Raw genomic sequence first — 25,927 nt, forward strand, 5'->3', positions numbered from 1 at the left:
GCTACTGCAATAACTAAAGCCACCTGGAGACGTAGTTCAAGCCATTTGGATAGTGCCAGAAGTGCCTTAGGCCCAGTCAAATTTAGAACAAAGTGCACAAGCATTCATTTTCAGCGTATTAAAAAATCATCCCGGGGCACGTAGGTGGCTCAGTATGTTGAGGGTCCAATGCTAGATTTCAGCTCAGGTCATGATCGCAGGGTCATGGAACTGAGCCCTGCATCAGACTCCACGCTAGGGGCTCGAAACCTGATTAGATCCTCTCTCCCTCCCCCTCTCTCCCTTGCATTGTCTCAAAAAGAAAAAAGAAAGAAAGAAATCATCCAAGGCAAAATATCTACTACATGAACTCTAAAAATGTCTAAAGAAGGGGTGCCTGGGTAGCTCAGTCAGTTAAGTGGCAGACTCTTGATTTTGGCTTAGATCATGGTCTCACAGTTCCTGAGTTTGAGCCCCCATTGGGCTCTGTGCTGACAGTGTGGAGCCTACTTGGTTCTCTATCTCTCCCTCTTTCACATTCTCTCTCAAAATAAATAACTAAACTTTAAGAAAAACTTTTTTGGGGCGCCTGGGTGGCTTGGTCGGTTAAGCGTCCGACTTCGGCTCAGGTCATGATCTCACGGCCCGTGAGTTCGAGCCCCGCGTGGGGCTCTGTGCTGACCGCTCAGAGCCTGCAGCCTGTTTCAGATTCTGTGTCTCCCTCTGTCTCTGCCCCTCCCCTGTTCATGCTCTCTCTCTCTCTCTCTCTCTCTGTCTCAAAAATAAATAAACTTTGAAAAAAAAATTAAAAAAAAAAAAAAACTTTTTTTCTAATTGCTAAAGGATCTGACAACAATATAACAGGACAGTAAAGATAATTACTTTGTCTCCTTTAAAACCTGTCTGTCCCTGGGGCGCCTGGGTGGCGCAGTCGGTTAAGCGTCCGACTTCAGCCAGGTCACGATCTCGCGGTCCGTGAGTTCGAGCCCCGCGTCGGGCTCTGGGCTGATGGCTCAGAGCCTGGAGCCTGTTTCCGATGCTGTGTCTCCCTCTCTCTCTGCCCCTCCCCCGTTCATGCTCTGTATCTCTCTGTCCCAAAAATAAATAAACGTTGAAAAAAAAAATTAAAAAAAAAAAAAAAAAACCTGTCTGTCCCTTTCCTTCACCTCAAATCCTAATTACTGACCAAGTAGAATCATAACACTGTTTCATAACATTTATAAACCACGCTGTTGCTAGATATTTACTGAAGTGATGCACAAGTGCTTGGTTAAGAAGGCAAATTTTCTATCTTAGTGGAGAAGATGTTAACTTTGAAAGAACGGAGACTACTCCTATTCCATCTTGTCCTACCCTACTCAAGGCGCAAGTCCCTATAGTTCTACTTTTCCAGATTCTAGACCATCTTTATCCTGGCCTGGCAGGCTCAGGTTAGTTCCACCCCCCCTCCTGCAGAACCCCTTACTCACTACCTAGCCACCTGACATCCAAAGACTGCACACGCGGGGCTTCATTTGCCTGCTACCTTGGGCCTAACACCAAAATGTCAATTGCTGGAAACCATATGTTTTTGTACTCTTCAGAAACTTTGCCCTAGCTTCACACAAGGATTTTCCCCCAGCATGTGTGGTGGAATCTGTCACCTTCCTTCAGTTCACCATTTTTGTATGCAGGTTTCAAATCATTCTACTCTAATGCGTGAGGCCACAGAATTTTGCCCTAGTCTACAAACAGGCTTGAGAGTGCCAGACCATATACTTCCCAATTTCAATATGCTATGAGTCTATCTAAAAACAAGGATTTGCAATACTGCTTTCATTTTGTTAAAAAGTTAAAAATATTTACCCAACACTTCCTAATAGTCATAAGGGTCTTTTACTTGAGAGCACTATGTGTGATGATCTAAACAAAACACAACAAAACAGTATTTAAAAGTCCCTGACATTTAGAATATAATGGTGGCTGGTGGGAAGAGAGAAGGGAGACAAATACTTGCGTGGTATGATAACATAACTACAAGCATAATTTTTTTTTTTTAAATTTTTTTTTTCAATGTTTATTTATTTTTGACAGAGAGAGACAGAGCATGAACGGGGGAGGGGCAGAGAGAGAGGGAGACACAGAATCGGAAACAGGCTCCAGGCTCTGAGCCATCAACCCAGAGCCTGACGCGGGGCTCGAACTCACGGACCGCGAGATCGTGACCTGGCTGAAGTCGGACGCTTAACCGACTGCGCCACCCAGGCGCCCCAAGCATAATTTTTAAAAATGTCTAAATTTACCTAAAACTGAAATTAAGCATAAATTTAAGCTTGCGCAGTTCTTGGGTGCCTTGTTTTTTTCATTTTTTAAAATGTCTACTTATTTATTTTGAGAAGAGAGCAAGACAGAGCACACGTGACAGGGGAGGGGCAAAGAGAGAGGGAGACAGGGAATCCCAAGCAGGCTCCACGCTGTCAGCACAGAGTCAGACGTGGGGCTCCACCTCACAAACCATGAGATCACCACCTGAGCCAAAAATCAAGAGTCAGACGCTTAACCAATTGAGCTACCTAGGTGCCCCAAAAAGTTCTTGTTTTTCTAGATCTGCACTGCGTAATACAGTAGGTACTAATCACATATGGCTATCTAAATTTAAATTAAGTAAAATCAGGAGTTCATTTACTGAGATTAGCCACCTTTCAAGTACTAAATAGCCATATGTGGCTACAGAACAGTTTAATCATAGCAAAAAGTTCTACTGGGGCAGTGCTGTTCTGGACAGATTCATTTGTATCCATTTTGCAAATGGAAGATCTGCATAGGAAAGTCTCAAAACACTTGGCCTCTAAAGTCAGAAACACCAAAGATGAAATCCTAGTTCTGTGACTTACTTGTTATGTGACCTTGAGCAAGTTACTTAATCTCTCTAAGCTTACCTTCCCATCTATAAAACACTGTCTAAAACTAGCATCTACTTCAAGGTTAGTTCATGAAGATGAAAAGAGATAATGCTGGTAAACAGTCCCCACATGGCCTCAAACACTAGGAAGCATTCAAGAGTTGTCAGCTCCCTAGTAAAATTAATTGTATTTATTCATACATAGGCACACTGAACATCAACTAAATGCTAGGGTTTGAAACACAGAGATTAAAGAGAGCATTCTCTTTGGTTGTAACATGAAGCATCAGGAGAACTAACAACAGTGGGTGTAGAAGGGGCGCGTGCTAGATTCTAGGTGGAAGGAACAAGAGGTGGCAAGGTAGAAACCTTAGCCCTGGTATGAGGACTATGCCTCTCCTTTTGGTCATTTCACATTATTACTAGGCTTTATCTTCCACATAGGTCAGAGGAGAGGAGAAAGAGTCTCTACACTCCATGTACTGGAATAGAAAATGAACTTGAGCTTACAGCTTTGCCTAATTCTATTATACATTTTGGCACAAGGTGCTGCTTCTACACAAATGTGGATTTAGATATACTTTTAAAGGCATCCCAGGTAAGTCTCTAAAGTATGCAGACATTCTAATAAAAAATTTTAAATAAACATTTACAAAAAACAGTGAAAAAAAATCACACTTGGACAACATAAATTTAAAAATAAAAATTTCCATTGCTCTCAATGTATACCAACAAAACTGTTTTACTTACTATTTGTAATAACACTTAATTGATAAAAGATATTTAAGTCAATGAATGTAATAATCACTGTAAAGAAATGCTTTGGATATGCTAAAAAATACAGTTTTCAGGGGCGCCTGGGTGGTTGGTTAAGCGTCCAACTCTTGATTTTGGCTCAGGTCATGATCTCACAGGTCGTGAGTTCAAGCCCCACACAGAGCCAGCTTGGGATTCTCTGTCTCTGTCTCTCTCTCTCTGCCCCTCCCCTGCTTGTGTGTGCTCTCTCTTTCTTGCTCTCAAAATAAATAAATAAACATTTAAAAAGAAGGAATACAGTTTTCAAGACATCTTAAAAGATAAAACATTATGGAAAGAGCCTAAATGTCCATCAACTGATGAATGGATAAAGAAGTTGTGGTTGGGGGCGCCTGGGTGGCGCAGTCGGTTAAGCGTCCGACTTCAGCCAGGTCACGATCTTGCGGTCCGTGAGTTCGAGCCCCGTGTCAGGCTCTGGGCTGATGGCTCAGAGCCTGGAGCCTGTTTCCGATTCTGTGTCTTCCTCTCTCTCTGCCCCTCCCCCGTTCATGCTCTGTCTCTCTCTGTCCCAAAAATAAATAAACGTTGAAAAAAAAAAAATTTAAAAAAAAATAAAAAAAAAATAAAAAAAAAAAAAGAAGTTGTGGTTTATATATACAATGAAATACTACTTGGCAATGAGAAAGAATGAAATACGGCCTTTTGTAGCAACATGGATGGAACTGGAGAGTGTTATGCTAAGTGAAATAAGTCATACAGAGAAAGACAGATACCATATGTTTTCACTCTTATGTGGATCCTGAGAAACTTAACAGAAGACCATGGGGGAGGGGAAGGGGCAAAAAAAAAAAAAAGTTACAGAGAGGGAAGGAGGCAAACCATGAGACTCTTAAAAACAGAATAAACTGAGGGTTGATGGGGGGATGGGAGGGAGGGGAAAGTGGGTGATGGGCATTGAGGAGGGCACCTGTTGGGTGTTGTATGGAAACCAATTTGACAATAAATTTCATATTTAAAAAAGATAAAACAGCAATGCAAATTAAAATAATCACATGTTAGAAAGTAATATGACACTTTCTATCTAAAGTGCTTAGGTAATAAATCTGAAATAATAACCAGCTTAAAACTGGGCAAAATAAGTGATAAAATGTTCTGTTACTATTACAAAATACAATCCCAGTGTGATTATTTAACACATTTATTCAGACACATTCTTGTACTGCTCTTAGAACTGCAAAGAATTAAAAAAAAATATCAAAGACTCCAAGTATTGGGCACTAAGTTCACTTACTCATTCAATATTTTTCTTTATTATGAAATAAACATTAAAAAATTTTTAAAGGCAGATATTTTAAAAATTAACATTTTGAAATAAGAAAGTAAAAAAATTTTTGGTGATTTTATGGAAATGGCTATGTCTTCCCCAAGCACAGTTCTGAAGTAAAGGTACATGATAGCAAACAATTACAACTGAAGTTTCCTAACTGAAGTAACAGCCCCTTAAGGCTCTATGTTGGCTGTGCCCCAGGTAAAAAGTCAGCCTCAAGACAGAAAGACAAAAAAGAAATCATATATATACTTTTAGCAGTAAGGAAGGAGCACACCTTCAAAATTATAAAAGGCGGCACAGAAATGAAAACAGAAACAAGGTTGAAACTCTCAATGCCAATGGAACAGAAGACCGTGCTTTATCCTTCTGTCATGTTGTACACGTACTCCAACTCGACAGCTATCCAACCATAGGTGCTATTCCAAACAATTCTTTAGCTGTTCTAACCATTTAATGCATCTCAAACATTAAAGACTTTTGTCTTTGTAAAGTCTATGCAAAGCCACTGAACACTGCAGCAATGGAGTCAAGAACTCACAGTGAGTGAATAAAAAATATTCCTCAATTATCTGTACCAAAGAAAGGAGAGAGAGATATGAATAATTCAGTATCCTATATAACACAGGCCCTCAATGTATATTTAAATTTTGTCATGTTAATGACTCCTCAAAAAGGCATTTCAGCCTTCCACTAACCAATACACATTTACATCCCTTTTCGTTATTCGTAGTGTTTATTTATTAATAATCAGCCTCACTCCAAAAAGACTGTGATGTGGCTTAAAAATTTTATGTAGTATAAAAGTACAAAATGAAGATATGGAGCTTCAAAAATAGTTGGAGGGAAAGAGTAAGAAAATAAAATATAATCTGAGTTGAGGTTTCTACACAAAAAACAGTTAACTACTCATGTCAAAGAGTAAATAAGGTTATTAGTTTCTGGGCAACCAAAGTAAAGAGGAAAGCATTATCAATTTTAAGATTTACAGAAGCCACAAATATTGGCAGTTTCTTCCAACAGTATCATCACTCTTCTAGTCTTGGTTCTCCAAGCATCTGTATGTCTCATCTCTCAATTAGTTACAACCAGATTTTAGGATTAGGAACTAAGCCTGGATAGTGTACGTTATTGTAGCCTACACTTGCCCTAACACAGATCTAACATTAAGCCCTCAATAAATACTAAAATGAATGGTAGCAGCAAGTGACCTAGTATTAGGCTGAGTAACCAAGAAAAACCCATTTGGCATTAAAAGTGTAGACATATGCAAACACTGAGGCAAGAACTGTCAAATGTAAAGAAATTCTTTACTTCAACAAGTGCCAGTAATAATAACACTAACACTAACAACATACCCACAAACACACACACAAGGGAGTGTAGTAGAAAATGACTATACTCAAAAAAAATTACTTTTCAAAATGTTCTGGCAAAAAAATGTCTTATGGAATTCAGAAATATAAATCAAACATAGTACAAATGATATTCTGGAATGCCCTACATGTTGATTTTTTTTTCTTTACTGAACCACAAACAGCTAGCCATAAATGTAATTTTAAATGTATTTTTCTATCTAGTCACACATGTAAAATAATAAAAGATGAAAGAGTAGAAAACTTGGGTTTAAATCCAAATCAACAAGTAACCCTGAGCAAGTTACTCAATCCCAGGAGTCTCACAGAGTAATTGAAAAGATTAAATAAAAACCATATATGAAAATCCTTGAAAAGCTAAAAATGCCACATAAATATTACCACAATAACCAGAAAAGGAAAACAATTAGTGACAATAATTAGCTTTTGCACTGGTAGCTCTTTCCAGAGTTCACTCCTATATAAAAACTATTCCCAATTTCTATTTCAATGCCTTCCTATTCTGTGATATAGTTTTGAAAAATGTTAATCCAGATGTACACATTTTTCTCTACATACTGCCTCACTTACTATGATCTGGAAAATACATTTTCCTCTATTAAATGGCTCTCATGACACAGTGGTTGGATTTATGTCCAGTCATGGCCTCTCCTATAGTGGGAACACCTTAAACTAATGAGTGAAGACAATGAAAAGTAAATCAATTAGAAAACCTACAGTTTCTGACCCAAAACTTACTACAAAGCTACAGTAATCAAGACTCTGTCAATAAATAGGAAAGAAAGACTATGTGGCATCGGCATAAGGAGAGACACATAGATCAATGGAAAAAAAATAGAGTTCAGAAATAAGCCTTCCCATTTATGATTTTTTTCAACAAAGATGTGAAAACAATTCAACAGTCTCTTCAGCAAATGGTGCTGACACAATTGGGGATGCACACACACACAAAATAAATGTGGACCTTCACCTCACACCATATACAAAATGGATCAGAATCAAAATATTAAAGCTAAAACTAAAAAACCCTGAGAAGAAAAATAAAAGTGTACACTTCTGTAGTACTGGATTAGGCAATGGCAGAAGTGACACCAAACATACAAACAATGAAAAGAAAAAGTAGGTAAATTAGACTACATCAAAATTTAAAACTTTTGTGCCTCAAAGATCACCATCAAGGAAGTAAAAAAACTATCCACAGGAAAAAATATTTGCACATCATATATCTTAAATGGCCCTTGAACCCAAAATAAATAAAAGAACACTTACAACTTAACAATAAGACATGCAACTGAATTTTAAAATGGGCAAAAGATTTGAATAGACACTTCTCCAAAGATATAAAAATAGCCAATAAGCATATGAAAAGATGATCATCAGCATCATCGTCACTATACCCATCAAGATAATGCAAATCAAAACCACAATGATATACCACTTATACCTAAGATGGTTATTATCAAAAAGATAGACAAGAACAACTGCCAAGGTTGTACAGAAACTACAACTCTCAAACATTGCTGGTAGGAAGGCAAATGGTACAGCATTTGTAATACAGTCTACCAATTCCCCAAAAGGTTAAATATAGTTACTCTATGACTCAACAATTCTACCTAGGAAGGTATAAACCCAAAAATATCAAAACAAATGTCTACACAAAATCCTGTACACGAATATTTACAGCAGTATTCCTAAAAGTCAAAAAGTGGAAACAACCCCAACGCATATCAACTGATGAATGGACAAATAAAATGCAGTATAGGGGCACCTGGGTGGCTCGGTCCATTAAGCGTCCAACTTCGGCTCAGGTCATGATCTCACGGTTCATGGGTTCTAGCCCCGCATTGGGCTCTGTGCTGACAGCTCAGAGCCTGGAGTCCGCTTCGTGTTCTGTGTCTCCCTCTCTCTCTGCCCTTACCCCACTCGCTCACTCGCTCTCTCTCTCTCTCTCAAAAACAAACATTAAAAAAAAATTTTTTTAATGAAAACAAAAATAAAAAACAAACTAAAATGTAGTATATTCACACAATGGAATATTATTCAGAGACAAAAAGATGAAGCACTGATGCACACTACAACAAGGATGAACCCTGAAAACACTATGCTTCATGAAAGAAGCCAGTCATAAAAGATCATTCTGTCTGATTCCATTAATACAAAATGTCCAGAACAGGCAAATCTATAAGAAACAGAACAGACTGATAACCTAGGGCTCGAGGTTGGAGAGTTGGGAGGAAATGGGGAAGGAGTGACTGCTAAAAGGTTTGGTGTATCTTCTGGGGGTGATCAAAATGTTGTAAAATTGATTGTGATGGTTACACAACTGTGTGAATATAGTAAAAGCCACTGAATTTTACACTTTAAATGACATCTCAATGAAGCCATTAGTTGTTTTTTTTTTTTTAAGTAAAGCAGAGGCTGTGCCCAATGAGTAGATCATTGAAATATAGCAATAAAAAGTCAAAACTCGTAGTATAACTGAACTACATCCACTTTTAGTATTTCCTCCTTTTACTTGTTCAATTACTAAATCAAAAATCAAAATCCAAATGAATCCTTTTACCATAGGCTCTACTTTCAAAAAGTAGTTAAGGATCTCTATCATTTCCATTCTCATAAAGCAAATACAAACTAGGGCAGTATCAGATAATGACAGAATTTGAATTTAGTTTCTCTACAATACAGAAGAACAAGTTACCCTTTGAGTGAAAAAGTTTTAACTTGGAGACTTTTCTAGTTAGCTCCCAGTTTCCCACTAGCATCAAGTAATAGAAATGAAATGTATTAGCACATTTACAGATTCAAGAGCTGTGCTTTTGACAATTTGTGAAGAATCAGGATAGTCACAACATATAGTCATTTACAAAGGGCAGCAATTCTACCTATCAGAGCTCCGTAAGGATACTGCATGAATTTTAGTGGCTCCATCCAGCTAAGCTATTGAACAAGGCACTGAGGTAGTGAGCAATTCTAGTCCAATACCTCCAATTCAGCTGGCAATATGAAAACACTTGTGGATCTGCAGAGGCACTAGGATAGAACCCTTGCAAATGTCATGGGTCAATTATGTTATCCATCATAAGAACTGAAGCCAAACAAAATATATTGTACTACTTATGGGAAATATTCTAAATATATAACCAAACTTCACCCAAACTAGGTGTAATTTTCTATGCCTATGGCCCTACAGACCCCACAATTTTATAAACAGAAACTTTTTTCTTAGTTGTAATCATAAGGTTTTGTTTTTAAACATTAACTCTTATGTTATAATAGAAAAAACACCCAAAGGTACTTAATTGAATCAAGCTTTAAGAAAAACTGTATTACTGCATTTTTACCTTAAAGACAACAGAAGTGAATAGAAAATTGAAAGATGGACAGGTATGTGTTTCTTATAAAAAGAAATAATTCAACTTATTATCAAAGTATTTTGTGGATACTTTTAAAATATTTAGACTCATTCAAAACCTGAAAAGAAAAATTAAACAATACCACAGTAGTTCCTCTAAAAATGCCTTACACAAACATATCTATCTACACTGAATGATAGAATTCAGAGAGACTTTATATTCCCAACATGTCTACATGACAGACTCAGAGTACTTTAACACATGCTAGTTCCTGCAAAATAATTCCAAGAAATGCTAAAATGGACATCACATAAGAGATGCACCAAAATTCAGAGGTGCCATCTCTAACTTGACAAATAGATATAACTGGGCTGTACTAGTTTAATAAGGCTCCAGAAAATAAGGGTAAACCACACTCAAAGTGAAATGTAACACACAGTCAGCCACCCTGACTGAGAGCACTAATAACAGATAAAATACTTTCTCCGTTCTGACTGCCTAAACAGGCACACTCACAGATGTTCCCTCATACATAATCTTTACCTGTGATAGTGAGCTAACCATTACCCAAAAGGCAACCAAACAAAAGGCAGGATTTTAAGAGGCCTGCGTGCTAGTAAAGATAATACACAAAGAGAGTACTAGAGGAATATGATTTTGACTCCTTCTAGTAGGCATATAGCTTTAATTTAGAATATCTCTGTAAATTAATTATTTAGTCATTAGGGCACAAATACAGGCAGCACAGAACTTTTAAAAATCAACCACAAAAGCACTGTTAACTTTGTGCCAAAAATAAGCCAAACTAAAATTATGGTCTAACTTCACTTTCTTAAGATAGTAACCACATTCTCACTGAAATATAGATGGAGAGATTTACTATAAACCACAATCAAATATTTGACACCAAACAATCCAAAGGCCACAGTAATCCACTTAACGATCACAATGACATCTATATTAAGTAGCACAAGTACACAGGGCACGTAGAACTAATCACCACTTCCCAATCAGCCACAGCATGGAGGATCTTTGCCTGCAAAGGGAGCACCACATATGTGAAGGTAACTATGATCTTCATCTCTGCCTGATCCAGTCCAATCAGCCATTCAGGGATCAAGAAAAGGAGCCAAAGCTACAGAATCACAGACCTGGCTTCTAAAGCAAACTTGCTAGCTATCCAATCTTCATACCATTAAATCAATTTCCTTGCAAATTCCCATAAGCAAGCAGTTTAACCAAAGTAGGCATCTTTCTACGATGTTCTATGTCAATTATATCTTTCTACAACGTCCCATGTCAATTATATCTCAATAAAACTGGAAAAAAACACAACAAAGTAGGTATCTTTGCTAAAACTGTCTGAAGGGCTTATTGTGTGTGACATCCACATTTTAAAATGATTTTATAAAGAGTTTACATAACTAGTAATGATATCATTAACTATGGCTCAGTGAAAAAGTTAATCTCCAAATTTCAGATGACATTATAAACTTTTCTTTTTTAAATAGAATTGTGATTTATTTTAGTTTATTTAAATAATCATCAACATGTAATTCCTTTTCTCACACTTGATGCATGTTTTCCTGCATGTTTACAACATATTGGTTTAATCAAATCTAAATTATTACCTGTAATAAATCAAAACTAAATAAGGCAAATGTACTGGAAAATAATATATCTTAAAGTAACAGTCTAGCCATCACGTGATATTTTATGTAGATCTCATTTATTAAAAATGAGACTTAAGCTCATTAAGGGGCTCCCGGGTGGCTCAGTCGGTTAAGCGTCCAACTTCGGCTCAGGTCACGATCTCACGGTCCATGAGTTCGAGCCCCGCGTCGGGCTCTGTGCTGAGAGCTCAGAGCCTGGAGCTCGTTTCAGATTCTGTGTCTCCCTCTCTCTCTGCCCCTCCCCTGTTCATGCTGTGTCTCTCTCTGTCTCAAAAATAAATAAACGTTAAAAAAAATTTTTTTTAAATAAAAATAAAAAAAAACAAGCTCATTAAAACAAAGTAGTTTATTTTGCCAACTGTTTTCAAAAGTTAAGCAAATAAGTATATAAATTAAGTTCATATTTTTACCAATTTAGTTGTAAGAAGGTTACAAAAGTCATACATGTGGCAAAATAATTTAGTTTTTTAAAAACATTCAAACTGGAGCACCTGGGTGGCTCAGTTAGTTAAGCGCCCAACTTCGGCTCAGGTCATGATCTCCTGGTTCATGGGTATGAGCCCCATGTCAGGCTCTGTGTTGATAGCTGGGATTCTATGTCTCCCTCTCTCTCTGCCCCTCCCCCCCGCTTGTGCTCTTTCTCTCTCAAAAATAAATAAACATTAAAAAAATTTTTTTAAAGATTCAAACCATTAAAATGAATACTGTCATAAGAAACAAGAGATTTTAGATTTCATTCAAACCGGAATTTTCCACAAATCATTCCATTTCCATGAATTGGCCAGCAAAGCCTAAACTATGATCTGCCATCTGAAAAAATCTCTGATGTAACACAGTCGTTAAGTGAGACAAAAAGTCTTAGTGTTAAACGGTTTTCACCTAACAGAAATATTCGGTCTATTTGAATAAAACAGTCTTTGAATATTATTGTGAGTACATACACGGTATATGACTCTCATGTAAAGAACCACATTAGATTCACCACAAACATAAAAGGCCTTATTAGAAATGTTTCTACACAAAACACTTGTCAACTAGCCAACTATCAAATAGCCATCTGCAAAGTTTTCAGTTTCATTAATACACAGAGTTGCTATCTTTGCTTCCACAAAAAAATAAGATCAGTGAAATCAGAAATCGCACCAAACAATAAATTCTACCTGCATTCAGTATTGGCAACACTTTCCTGTGATCGGCTGTCTCACCTTCAATCCACAAGACTACCAATTTAAACTACGAAAACTCCATGTTGGCCTAGTTCCAACACCAACCTCACATCAAAACAAAGAAATGTTTAAAATAGTCAAACAGCCGTCTTCTAACTATTCCACCAGATCCAAGATACAGTACAACGTTAAGAGTTCATTTTTCTCCTCTTCCTCTATGTACCTGTATAACACTAATCATTTCCAGGCAAGCACTTTTAATTCTTATAAGTAAACTCTGACCAGAAAATTGAAAAATGTAGTCATAAAGGAGAGAACATTTTCAATTTAATACCACTGCCTCAAATCACCCATTCTTACTTCTACACCCTTTCCACGGCCAATGATTTAAGAAATAATGTAAACCATGAAGAAACACTGTTTAATGTTCCAGCACTTTTAAAAATCAATTTCCAACAAGATAACAAGTGAATTATCAAATAGCAAATACTTTAGCCACACTATTATTCTATCATTAAAGAAATCATTTAAGGCCCCATCACCTCACCAACTAAAAGATAACTGTATTTGTTACTCTATAATTTCATTATCTTATTGTCACTGCATTGCTGTATGTTTGGCAACTCCACCACTCCTCTACAATAGACTTGATAAGTATGCCATTTCAGCACAGAAACAACAACCATCTTCCACAGTCATTTAAGTCCAAACCACAATGATATTTTACTAATTAATCAGACTGTAACAATAGGTGCACATCAAACAATTCAATTTTACCTTGTGCAAAAGACACAAATAAAAATCCATAAGTACTTACCTACAGTTGGGAGGAGGGTCCAACGTAATCTCTGCGAGTTCCTTCTGAATTCTTTAAAAAAGAGACAAAGTTATGTTAAAATGTCTTCACACTCTTAACAGTTCATTAAAGTGTTATACTTTTACACTAACACTTCCCATTTGTGTGTTTTTATTTTGAAACACTAATACTGTATAAATCATCATATACAATAACATTCAAGTAGCAACTTCTACCATGATTTTGGCAATGCACCTACAAAAGGTAAAAAGACTGGCCATGATCAGTACATGTAGCCTACAGAAACAACACTGACTTAAATTAAAATGTCACTGAACCACCGATAACACTAACCAAAATTTCTAGTTTAAAAATTTTTTTTTCCAATGTTTTTATTTATTTTTGGGACAGAGAGAGACAGAGCATGAACGGGGGAGGGGCAGAGAGAGAGGGAGACACAGAATCGGAAACAGGCTCCAGGCTCCGAGCCATCAGCCCAGAGCCTGACGCGGGGCTCGAACTCACGGACCGCGAGATCGTGACCTGGCTGAAGTCGGACGCCCAACTGACTGCGCCACCCAGGCGCCCCAAAATTTCTAGTTTAAATTGGAAACCTTTGTCACATTATTTATGGATCATTCCAACTTCTGATCTGTACAAGAACCTCCCCAAATAAGATGGAAAGATGATTATTAATTAAGGCTTCTGAATGATCCAAACCACTGATAAAGAATTATCAGGATCTCATTTCAACATGTGAAACTGCTATCAAAATACAAATGGGGGCACCTGGGTGGCTCAGTTGGTTAAGCGTCCAACTTCGGCTCAGGTCATGATCTTGCAGTCCATGAGTTCGGGCTCCACGTCGGGCTCTGTGCTGACAGCTCAGAGCCTGGAGCCCGCTTCAGATTCTGTCTCTCGCTTCCTTTGCCCCTCCCCCACTCATGCTTTTTCTCTCCCTCTCTCAAAAATGAATAAATGTTACAAAAAGTTTTTTTAATATAAATGGTATTCCTCCCTAAAGCCTCTAGGTTGGAGAAGGTAGAGGCTTTCCAGTTTGACATTATTCCTTCTGCATGGACTATCCTAATAAGATGCAGATAACCGTCTTAATGTCATTGCACGAGATTCATGCAAAAAGAACTTTTTTTAAAACCTGCTTTTCCCATGTGTTATTTTTCAACTTTGACTTTTAACTGCATCTAATTCCTTATATACACATACAAAGGCTAACAGTGCTACAACGTTTTAGAAGACTATACTTAAAATTTTTCAACTTTGACTTTTAACTGCATCTAATTCCTCATATACATATACAAAGGCTAACAGTGCTACAACGTTTTAGAAGACTATACTTAGCCATCTCTTAACTAGCATTCTTCTCTTAAATACCATATTAAAGAGAGGCTTCGTTAAACCAAGATACAAAAAAATTCTCAAAGCCATTTCTTGTCCTTAGCTTTGGTTTTTAAACATGAGATTTGCTAACTGGATGCCTGTTATCTGGTAATTATTGTGATAGTAAATGGATGATAGTTACTAAAGTACCCTAAAAAATAAGAATCTGAAAACATTTACTCTCAATTTCATTTCATGTCTTTTTCAAGGCAACAAATGAAAATACAGAAATAGACGTGACTCCTGAGAGGCCTGGCATCAATTTCCTAAAGGAATTGCATGTTACTAACATAATTTTCACTTTTCTAAGCCATGTGATTCAAGGTTGGGGAGGCATTATGAAGTTGAGAAAGACTTACAAGTTCAAAGCCAAAAACACTTTCATTTTAATTCTGCTATGCCATTAATTGAGAGTTATTCAGTAAAAAGACTGTTCACACCTGCATTCTCTTTCTTTCTCTCTCTCTGAGCCTCAGCTTTCTATCCTATAAAATGAAGAGGTTTATTTTCCATCCTAAAAAATGAAGAGGTTAACTTCATGATCAGTTTTATCTTTAAAACATATGATTCCTTCTGATACGGTTTCTATGATGTGTTCACATACATATAAAGTATATACAATCTATAATTAAATGAGAAATCTCAAAGATCTGATATAGAGGAACACTCTTTATGGATCTCACACAAATGTATACAACAGGCACTTGACAACTAATAAGTCCAGGTTAAGGACAGTTAACTAAGCACACATACATCCACCTCCTATCCCTTCAGGACTCCACTCGGGGCAGGCAGGAAAGGGCAGGGAGGCGAAATACAGAAAGTGCAAAAAGGAATAAACAGCAAAGAAAAGGAGATGAGAAGTTTCAGTATATTTTTGGAAGACAAAGAAAGCAGACAGGTGTAAATTAAACAGGTGGAGATGGCCAAGAAGGGGCTGCAGAGTGTGTAAAAATATAATAAAGACTGGGGCGCCTGGGTGGCTCAGTCAGTTAAGCATCCTTGATTTCAGCTCAAATCATGATCTTATGGTCATGGGATTGGGCCCTGTTTGGGACTCTGCACTGGCAATGAGGAGCCTGCCTGGGATTCTCTCTTTCTCCCTCTCTCTCATTCTGCCTGTCCCTTGCTCCTGCATGCATGCCCTCTCTCGCCCTCTCTCTCAAAATAAATAAGCATTTTTAAAAAAGAATATAATAAAGACACATTATTAAGAGGAGGGGAGACAACCAGAAATTCCAGAAGAAAAACACCTAGGTAAGAAAAGCATAGATCAGGGCCCTGGGTCGCTCAGTTAAGCAATAGACTCTTGATTTCGGCTCAGGTCATGATCTCACAGTTTGTGAGTTCAAGCCCTGCATCAGGCTCTGTGCTGAGAGTGTGGGGCCCACTTGGGATTCTCTCTCTCCCTCCCTCTCTCTGCCCCTCCCAAGCTCTCTCTCAAAATACATAAACTTCAAAAAAATTATTCAACAAATAGGTGAAAATACTGTATATAATTTAGATTTATGCAGAAAAACCAACAGAAGGACTAAAACCAGAGATGGCTAAGAAAGAGAGAGTCTGCTTCAAGACAACTGGGATAGGAAGGTATTTGGACAGAAAATTGTTGCTTTCCATTAAATAGGTCTCTGTACTACTTAGTTAGCAGAAACATGAATAACTTATACAAATTGTTTTTAAACCAAGAGGACCAAAAGAATAGGCATTCAAGAGTGAGCTTAAACTGTCAATGTAAACTTTTTGACATAAAAGAATTTCTTTGGGATTTTCAAATAACTCATCTTACTTTATGCTTACACTGTCCCTTTTGATTTAAAAAATTGATAAATCAGGGGCACCTGGATGGCTCCGTAGGTTAAGCATCCGACTCTTGATTTCCGTTCAGGTCATGATCTCACGGTTTGTGAGACTGAGCCCTGTGTTCGGCTCTACACTGATAATGCGGAACCTGCTTGAGATTCTCTGCTCTCTCTCTGTCCTCCCCTGCCGCCCCCAACACTTGTGTGTGTTCTCTTTCTAAGTAAATTTTTTAAAAGCTGATAAATCATAATTTTCTGTCAAATAATGGAACTTGAACACCTCTGGATGTCTATAATTCCAGATCTAATTATTCAATACAAAAAGCAATTTATTGATAAACTTGACAACTCTAAGCAGTGAGTCAATATATTAAAATATATTTTGTGCCACACCTAAGAATGGATATATTTCTCTTGACAATATATTCATTGCTTTTCTTGACAGAAAAGATTATACTAAGAATTGCTATTTAAACAGTTGCAAGATGTCCTGCTGCTTTCAATGACAGCAATTCAATTCTATCTCAAAAGCTGTGATCATGGTATGTATTAAGTTTCGCAGTCTTGACATGTGGGGTAAGAAAGGTAGCTATTTCAGGCACTGTCCCTTAGGGTGAGGAAAAATGAAAAAGTATCAATAATTCACACTTACAGTGTACCTTTCACATGATGATCTTAGTCTATTAAAAGTGAATTAAATAAATCTCACAAAATTCTCTAAGCATTACTGTTTTATCATTTCCCATTTAAAAGATAAGGAAACTAAGGCTAGTTATTGTACACTGGTAAGGTGAGAGGCAATTATCTTGCTAAGTCAAACAAATAAATGACCTCTCTCTTATCAAAACGTTGAAGACAAAATTATTTCTTTATATATAAATCAACTAGACAATTGCCTAAATTCCCAATTTCCATCTAGCAGTGCCACTTCTTTGGTTATTAAGATACTTAAGTCAGCAAATGCACATAGTTATGGAGACAAGTCAGAAGCAAAATACAAACTAAATTTCAGTTTGAAAGACTTCACCTAATACCTTAACTGTTCCAAGAATGGTAAGAGTTACTGCATGTGACTGTTATTCGCTAAAAAGAATGGAGTGAGGGGAGGGGAAAAGAAACAACAATCAGGATTCATTTAGATTTAATTGAAGAATATGGTACCAAAATCATAGACATGCTTATGCTTACACTGTCCCTTTTGATTTAAAAGAAGGTATGAAGCATGCATTTTAACATCAACATATTGGTTTAATGGCTCAGAAAAAATGAAGCAGTACATGTGTACTGACATATTTCAAACACACATATTTCAGGTTAAAGAAAATTCAGGGGGGGCACCTGGGTGGTTCAGTCAGTTAGTTAAGCATCCAACTTCAGCTCAAGTCATGATCTCACATGGGTTTGAGCCCCTCACTGGGCTCTGTGCTGACAGCTCAGAGCCTAGAGCCTGCTTTGGATTCTGTGTCTCCCTCTCTCTCTGCCCCTCCCCAGCTTGTGCTCTCTCTCTCAAAAACAAATAAACAAACATTAAAAAGGGGGCACCTGGGCGGCTCAGTTGGTTAAGCGCCTACTTTGGCTCCGGTCATGATCTCGCAGTTTGCCAGCTGGAGCCTGGCATAGGGCTGTGTGCTCACAGCTCAGAGTCTGGAACCTGTTGTGGATTCTGTGTCTTCCTCTCTCTCTCTCTGCCCCCTCCCCCGCTCATGGTGTGTGTGTGTGTGTGTGTGTGTGTGTGTGTGTGTGTGTGTGTCTCAAAAAATAAACATTAAGAAATTTTTTAAAAAACATTAAGACAAAGACGATTCAGGAACTCACTCAGGTCCAAGTAGAGCATGAATATTTGGACATGGGAATTCACAAAGGTATTTTCTTAACAGTTATTTAAAAAGAAAAAAGTGTGCCACCAAAATGCCTTTCTATATTCTTAAATGGACTGTATTCCTTGGCCACCTGAGAACTCCCTAACCAACTGAATCAACTGGTCAAAACCTTTGAAAATGAAATTATTATCAAGAAAAACACCACTCAATTAATCACTAAATTTTTTTAAATTTCAAAGTAGTCTCTGAATTAAACTAGAAAAGACAGAGTCAATGCACATAATAAGCCTAAAGTTTAATTCTGAATGGTGATATAAACTATATATCCGTGATTTTTAAGATATCCTCAATAAATACTTTTGCACAATGCATCCTGATTTCAGAAACATTAAAAAGTTTTTATGTGTACATTTAGAATCAAGAAGATGAAGTAATTATAAAAGATTATCTATAAAGAGTACTAATTCATTCTAATGTAGAAAACTATAATAAACGTTTACGCTGGAACACACTGGAATCCACCCTTCAACCTAACAAAAATTTAGAGTCTAAAACCAAATAGCAGTATGTCCAGTAAAATCACAATGTCTACTCCAAACAAAGTTAATTTGGAATAAATGTGATTTAAAATTCACAGTTACAGATGTGTCAACACTTGAAAGCAGTACAGTCAATTCAATGACGAGCTCAAAATAACTGTTTTATTGAACTGACTAGTCAATCAAATAAAATCATCAAAATGTGTCACTGCTAGACATAGTCCAACTACATACTTGCAAATATAACAAGTGATATAGACATTATCAAGATAAAAGCACATCAATTTTTTAAGAAACAAATTCTTGCCAAGGAGCAAAAACTGATCAAATATGTAACTATAATCTTCCTCTTACCTCAAAATAGATGAAATTAACTTATACCACTGTTTAAATAAAGTGTCCACTTAAATGATTCCTATATTCTACGTCACTCTTCCATAATACCTTAAAAACTGAGATTTTTTTTTTAAACACGTTTCTACACAAAAGTATTAGTTCTTCAGTTATAGCACATTTCATGCAATTGAGCGCTTATGTACAAAGTACTTTTCTTGAGTTACATAAAATACACATAATCACAGCATCTGAGTATTTCTAGTTCAACAATAGTATTATGTCCTCAAAGGTTAACATAGATCTCATTTTCCTAAAGTTTATCAAATGAACTTAAAAAACATCTACAAGACTTTAAGTGGCACAAAGTCTATAAATGACAGCACCACTGTATGAGACCTTACTAGATGGCAAATAAATGCTTTATCATATTTAGTCCTCATGACGGCCTTGTGAAGAAGTACCATTATTATCTCCATTTTACAGAAAAGGAAACTGAGGTTGGAAACGTTAAATTATGTATCTCAGATCACAGAGCTGCTAAATGCCAGAACCTACAATCAAACCCAGATCCCAGCTCTAGAGTCCAAGCTGTGTACTTCTTCTGATAAATTATCTCTTATAAAATGACACTATATGGAAAAGACTTCTCATCTGAATAAAAATTAACAATAATAAATTAGAATTTTATTTTGAAATGATCTCTAACTTTGAATCTTCTGCACACATTAGTACTGGGATTTTAATTACCCATGGAAGAGCCAATCCCTACAATCAAATCAAGGTTCTAAGACACCTGTAAGTAAATACTGTAACTCTACTATGGTAGGCACTATAGATATAATGATGAATTTAAAAGATGTGGGTCTGCCTTCCTGACTCTCAATTTTTTCCTGAGTTCTTAGAACTTAAGCAAAGATAGAAAAAAAATAAAATAACTTCACTACCAACTAAGTTGGAGGAAAAGATGAGTGAAAAATTAAGCTTTCTCTTTTAACTCCGACAACACTTCCTACTCTAACCACTGCAATAATACCAATTACTATTATGCGCCGATCAGGCACTGTCTTGGAGTCTTTACACACACGTACTATCTCAAAACTAGGACTTATCCTCTTTTTAAAGGGGAGGGGGAGGGACTAGGTTTGACTATATAATGTATACTTCGGGGTTTTTCTTTTTATTTTTTTTAATGTTTATTTATTTTTGAGAGACAGAGATAGAGCACGAGTGGGGGAGGGGCAGAGAGAGAGGGAGACACAGAGTCCGAAGCAGGCTCCAGGCTCTGAGCTGTTAGCATGGAGCCTGATGTGGGGCTTGAACTCACAACCTGAGCTGAAGTCAGACACTTAACCGACTGAGCCACCAGGTGCCCCTATAATCTATACTTTGTACACACTGTAGTAAAATAAAGTAAAATATTACCCATGTACTTGAAAAAATCATGCAATCCTCACTTTCACACATTGTACACTTAATGGTCTCTCACACACAGAATTTGGTCTTTTGATACATCACTCAATTATGATTTTGAGGGATTATGGAGATCCTCCTAATGAGGGGGAAAGGCAGGGCCTCATGAAACAGACAGGAGTCTTTGCTAACTAGCATCATGGGACAACTGAGCACAAACCCAGGCAAAGCACTATCCCAACTCTACTTCCCACAGACCTGGACAGCCCATTCTCTCCCTTTTCTGACAAGCTGAAGATGCCCTGTGAAAATCCTTATTATCAGAAGCTGATGACTCAAGTACAGTTTCCTCATTTACATGCAGGTATACTCTACAACTGAGTATCTCTTATCCACTCACTTACCCCAACCTCCTTTCTTTCATCTTAATGTCATATTTTCTCCATTCCTACCTTTCTTATCCATACTAACTCCACCCCACATTTCCCAGCAGCAGGTCATTTTGTGCTGTGGCCAGCCAACAGAGGGGTCGTCGGGTCAGCCGACTAAAGCCCTCTGGACTTGTGGGGAGATAGCAAAACTAAACGGAACCCTGTTCTCCCACACTGGCATGTTCTAGTATAGAGGTTTAAAGCTTGAGGCTACCTGACTTTCACACCACTCCTTCAAGAGAGATCAGAGACCAGCAACACACTTCTGGGAAGGAGTTGACCACCCTAGTCCCTTGGAATAAGTTGCTGACCACTCACTATCACCCCAACATCTCTCCCTAGAAGCTCATGTCCCACCAAGAGGCCTGAGAAGGTTCTTCCCAATCCTGTGGATTGACTACACCAGAGGGAAACAAGGTCTACTACACCATAATGGTTTTGGATCATCAGGAAACAGATCCTCCTAATTCATACTATCCAATAAATATAAAGCTATCATTCAACATTCACATTCTACTATGTCTAAAAATTACAGAGTGCTTTCATTATGCTTCCTATTTGATATTTTTTAAAAGGTATTAGAAAATAAGACCATTAAACCACAAAATCAGGAAAAACTGTATTAAATTTAGTTTACTTCTAAATTCTTTTCCAAGACACATTCTATAATTAAACAATATTAAAGCAGATTCTCTGGTGAGTCCAGTCCTCATAAGCAATTGATGTGGTAATAGAGACTCATTTAAATATCTACCTTCCAGATGCATCTATTGTCTAGAGAAAAAAAAATCTGTATCAAGACAGAGCCACTGCCTTATATAATGAAACCAAGATATGTTTGTTGCTAACTTCAGCATTTCTAACTTTACTAACAAGTAGTAGAAAATATACATCATTCAAAAACTATTTTAACAGATTCCTACTCACTCTTCCATGTTGCTGAACAGAATAAAATATTTATGATCAAGTAAACCAAACTACCACACTTTTACACACGTTTTCCTATATATGCTCACTTATTAAATAATACAAACACACACAATGAATATGTATTTTTATGAATTTGTCTATTCATATACAGATTTATTACATTACATTTATTACATTACAGATGTATTCAATATACAGATTTATGAATCTGTATCCCAAATAAATGATTAAATACAAAAGAGAGAACTTAAGATGATAACTAGATACTAAAACCAAAAAGGTTAAAATTATTAAGATACCTTTTAGCACTAGTTGACAATTTAGCAGCTGTTTTGCTGGATATTTTTCCCTCCTTTTTCTTGGGCTGAACTTGCTCTCTTTCTGGTTCTTGCTGAACACTTTCACGCTGGTCTCCATCAGAACTTCCTCCACTAGTGCTTGGACTGTCATCAACTCTTTGTGCCTCAGTGGACATTTTAGATCCTGGATTAAAAATCAAAGATCATTTATTTAGTTGTGGGAGGACGACAGTAAGTTACCTCTAGAACAGAGAGGAAGAGAGCCTGCAAGTAGAATAAGTAAAACTAATATAAAATGAACAGGGTGGTCATTTACAAAACAACTTTGGGAGCTGCCAAAACTTTTCTTTCAAAACGTACTGAGAAGAAAAAAGAAAACATACAAAATGTATACACAAAACATTCTTAGCAACATTATTCATAGAGCCAAAAAGAGGAAACAACTCAAATGTCCACTGATAAACGGATAAACCGAATGTGACATAGCCACACAACAGTGTATTATTCATCCATACAAAGGAATGAAGTACAATATGTACACACCACAACATGGATGAACTTTGAAAACATCATGCTCGTTGAAAGAAGTCAGTCACAAAGGACAATAAACTGTATGATTCCATTTACACAAAATGTCCGGAATAGGCAAATTCACAGACAGAGAAGTTGGTAAATGGTTGTCAGGGAGTAGGAGCGAGGGAAGAATGCAGAAGGACTGCTAATAGGTATAAAGTATGCTTTTGGGTTGATGAAAATGTTCTTAAATTAGATAATGGTGATGCTGTGGGACGCGTTGGTGGCTCAGTCGGTTAAGCGTCCAACTTCGGCTCAGGTCATGATCTCACAGTTCATGAGTTCAACCGCCTCATCAGGTTCTGTGCTGACAACTCAGAGCCTGAAGCCTGCTTTGGATTCCTTGTCTCCCTCTCCTGCCCCTCCCCTGCTCACATTCTGTCTCTCTCTCTCTCTCTCTCAAAAATAAATAAACATTTAAAAAAATGTTTTAAAGATAATAGTGATGTTGTACAACTCTAAATATTCTGAAAAACTACTAAGTTAAAATTCTCCAAGCTAGTCAATTATTTTAAGTAACCTTTCTGATAACAGAAGAACACAAAAGAACACAGAGGCCTGCATGATTCTAAATAAAACCTGAACCATATGATGGTGTCAGCACTGATCGAGCAATATACCAAGCAACTGTGTTTCACAAGAAATGGAGACTGTATTGAGATGGTGAAGGATTCTTTTTTTTCCAGCCTTGGATAAAATATCCCTAAAGACTTTCAAATTCCCTTTGCTCTTAGTTCATGTTCCCCAAGCAGCTCTAATTCTCAACTCAATTTCCTTAATACCTACCTTGATACATAGGTATATAACTGCTATAACCTGGCTAGCAGATACAAAAAAATTCTAGTAAGTGAAAAGGGATATCCCCTCTGAACTGTCATTCCATAATAATCAATTCCTGAGTTTGGTTTCTATGAAGACATTCCTTACAACCAAACTAGCTTAAAGTGTACTGACAACTCTAACCAAACTGACAAATCAATGTCCAGACTCAAAAGGGCCTTGTGCTCACCATGTTACCGACACCTAAGAAGTACTTTGTAAACGAAAGATACCTCAAATAAAGCACTGTTTTTTATTACTGTAATTAGTCTAAATGTATAGCTAGTTGACGGTGATGAAAATTCACCGCCACCGAGGATTTAACTTACAGCTTCCTCTAAATGAAAGTGATTTAATAATACAAGTCTTTAATGGATTGAAATTTTTATGGTAAGACAAACCAAAAAGCACTGCAAGAGAATGATCTGGATGCAGAGAGGTGAAGAGTCAACAGAAGATACTGAATGCCTTCAAAGACACATCACACAAACACAACACCACCCCGCTCAACTCCAACAGCTCCCTTCCCCCAGGCCAAACAAAAATACGTCTGTACAAGCAGCTCTGAAAACACACTGACGGAGAAATGTGACTGCTCTTCTACCTGTTCTGTAAATGGAGATCATCAGTCTCCACAGCTGTGACATCTTTTATGAGCACTAAAGTCACTTAATAGAATACTGAAATTTTATACCAGTATGTTTCAAGTCTAGCTGTAACAGTCCTAACATATATTTCTTGCTTTTTTTTTTTCATTTTTATTTCACTTTAATTCTTATCCTTGGATTTAACATTGATTTTTTTTTCCAGCTTCTTTCAGTTAAAATTATCAGAAGTTCAAAATCTTATAAGTATGTACATAAAAGCGTGTTAGAGCAGATGCGCATGGAAGTGAGAAAGAGAACAATTCTCAGGGAAAGGTCCTTGGATATAGCAAAATGCTGTTGGCAATATTTTAAGAAATGTGAAATGAGTGAGAAATCATTTTATATATCTTAAACCAGAAGCAATCCATTGTATGAAAAATATACAGAAGCCTAAATGAAATAAAATTCTTTTTTACTGAACTTGGTCCTTCAGTTTAATAATCTATGCCTAGAGTTTCAGTTCTATCTTACATTAGTTATAAAGCTACACATTCTTCTCAATGTTCTTATTTATGTACATTTGCACAATAATAATGCTATGAGTATATAATTACTCGAAAGATTACTCAATGACTCAATGTGAGCCAAACTCAACTTTCAAACACCACTCCAGAATATCAGAAGACTAATCTCTCCAGAGAATTATTAAAAAATACTATTATGGAGCTCCCTGGCTGGCTCAGTTGGTAGAACATGCAACTCTTCATCTCAGGGTTGTGAGTTCAAGCCCCACACTGGGTGTAGAGATTACTAACTAACTAAATTAAATTAAGAAAAAAAAAACTATTAAAAATATCCAAGTAGGGAGTGAGTGCTAATAGGTATGGAGTTTCTTTTTTGAGGTGCTGAAAATGTTCTAAAATCAGAGAGTTGTGACGGTTGCACATCCTTGTAAATATATACTAAGACCACTTAGTATACTGTATACTTTGAAACAGTGAGTTTTGCAGTATGTGGAATACATCTCCATAAAGTGGTTATTAATAAAATGGATTTGAGTCTCAGTGTGTTTGGCCGCTGGGAGTCTAGAGAACTGACAGATCAAGAATTGAATGGAGAAGTATTTGAATATGTGGATACTAAAAGAAGGCCAACAGAGGATAAGTATTAGAAGAAATCCTTGGCTGAAGAAAAATTCTTGAAGTGTACCATACAGACAAAAAAGTACACAAATGTTGAGTGTTGGCCAATGAACTGTCACGAACTGAACACACTTGTGTTACCAGTATCCAGACCAAGAAACACAGCCTATTCATCACCTCCTGTCACTACCCTAACTTCTAATACCATGTCTTGCCCAACTTTTAATTTTATACATAGAAATCATATGATGATATACTCAAGTTTGGCTCCTTTCCATAAAAAAAGAAACCCAAATAAATAAAGGTATAATTTCTATAGTTTCACAATAAAGAAAAATAGTTCATTTCCACTTTTGACCTAAGACAACTTTATTTCATCTGAATCTTAACCTATGGATAAGAAATTCATCTGAGACCACTAATAACCACTACAGAAACTTTTAGAAACAAAGTTTTCGTTTCTTTTTCAAATATCAAGAGTAAGGCAAATTTCCCCTGATTTTGGTTTTTAAATGCCTAAGTACAGAAAAAAGT

The 25,927-nt window shown here is 36.8% G+C and overlaps 1 protein-coding gene across 1 annotated transcript in view; it reads right to left on the reverse strand.

The window, feature by feature from the left end:
- The window catches only part of UBE2E2 (ubiquitin conjugating enzyme E2 E2), a 377,139-nt gene that overhangs the window by 348,893 nt on the left and 2,319 nt on the right, over positions 1–25,927 (reverse strand). The window contains exons 2-3 of the mRNA XM_047098927.1: positions 22,273–22,456; positions 13,329–13,379 (exon numbers count right to left, since the gene is read on the reverse strand). Of these exons, the coding sequence (XP_046954883.1) occupies positions 13,329–13,379; positions 22,273–22,448 (227 nt within the window). The 5' untranslated portion in view covers positions 22,449–22,456. The remainder of the gene's footprint in view (positions 1–13,328; positions 13,380–22,272; positions 22,457–25,927) is intronic.

Source organism: Lynx rufus, unplaced genomic scaffold (assembly GCF_022079265.1).
Source record: "Lynx rufus isolate CCGP_SWC_20201006 ecotype Redwood Valley unplaced genomic scaffold, mLynRuf1.p SCAF_5, whole genome shotgun sequence".
NCBI lineage: Eukaryota > Metazoa > Chordata > Mammalia > Carnivora > Felidae > Lynx > Lynx rufus.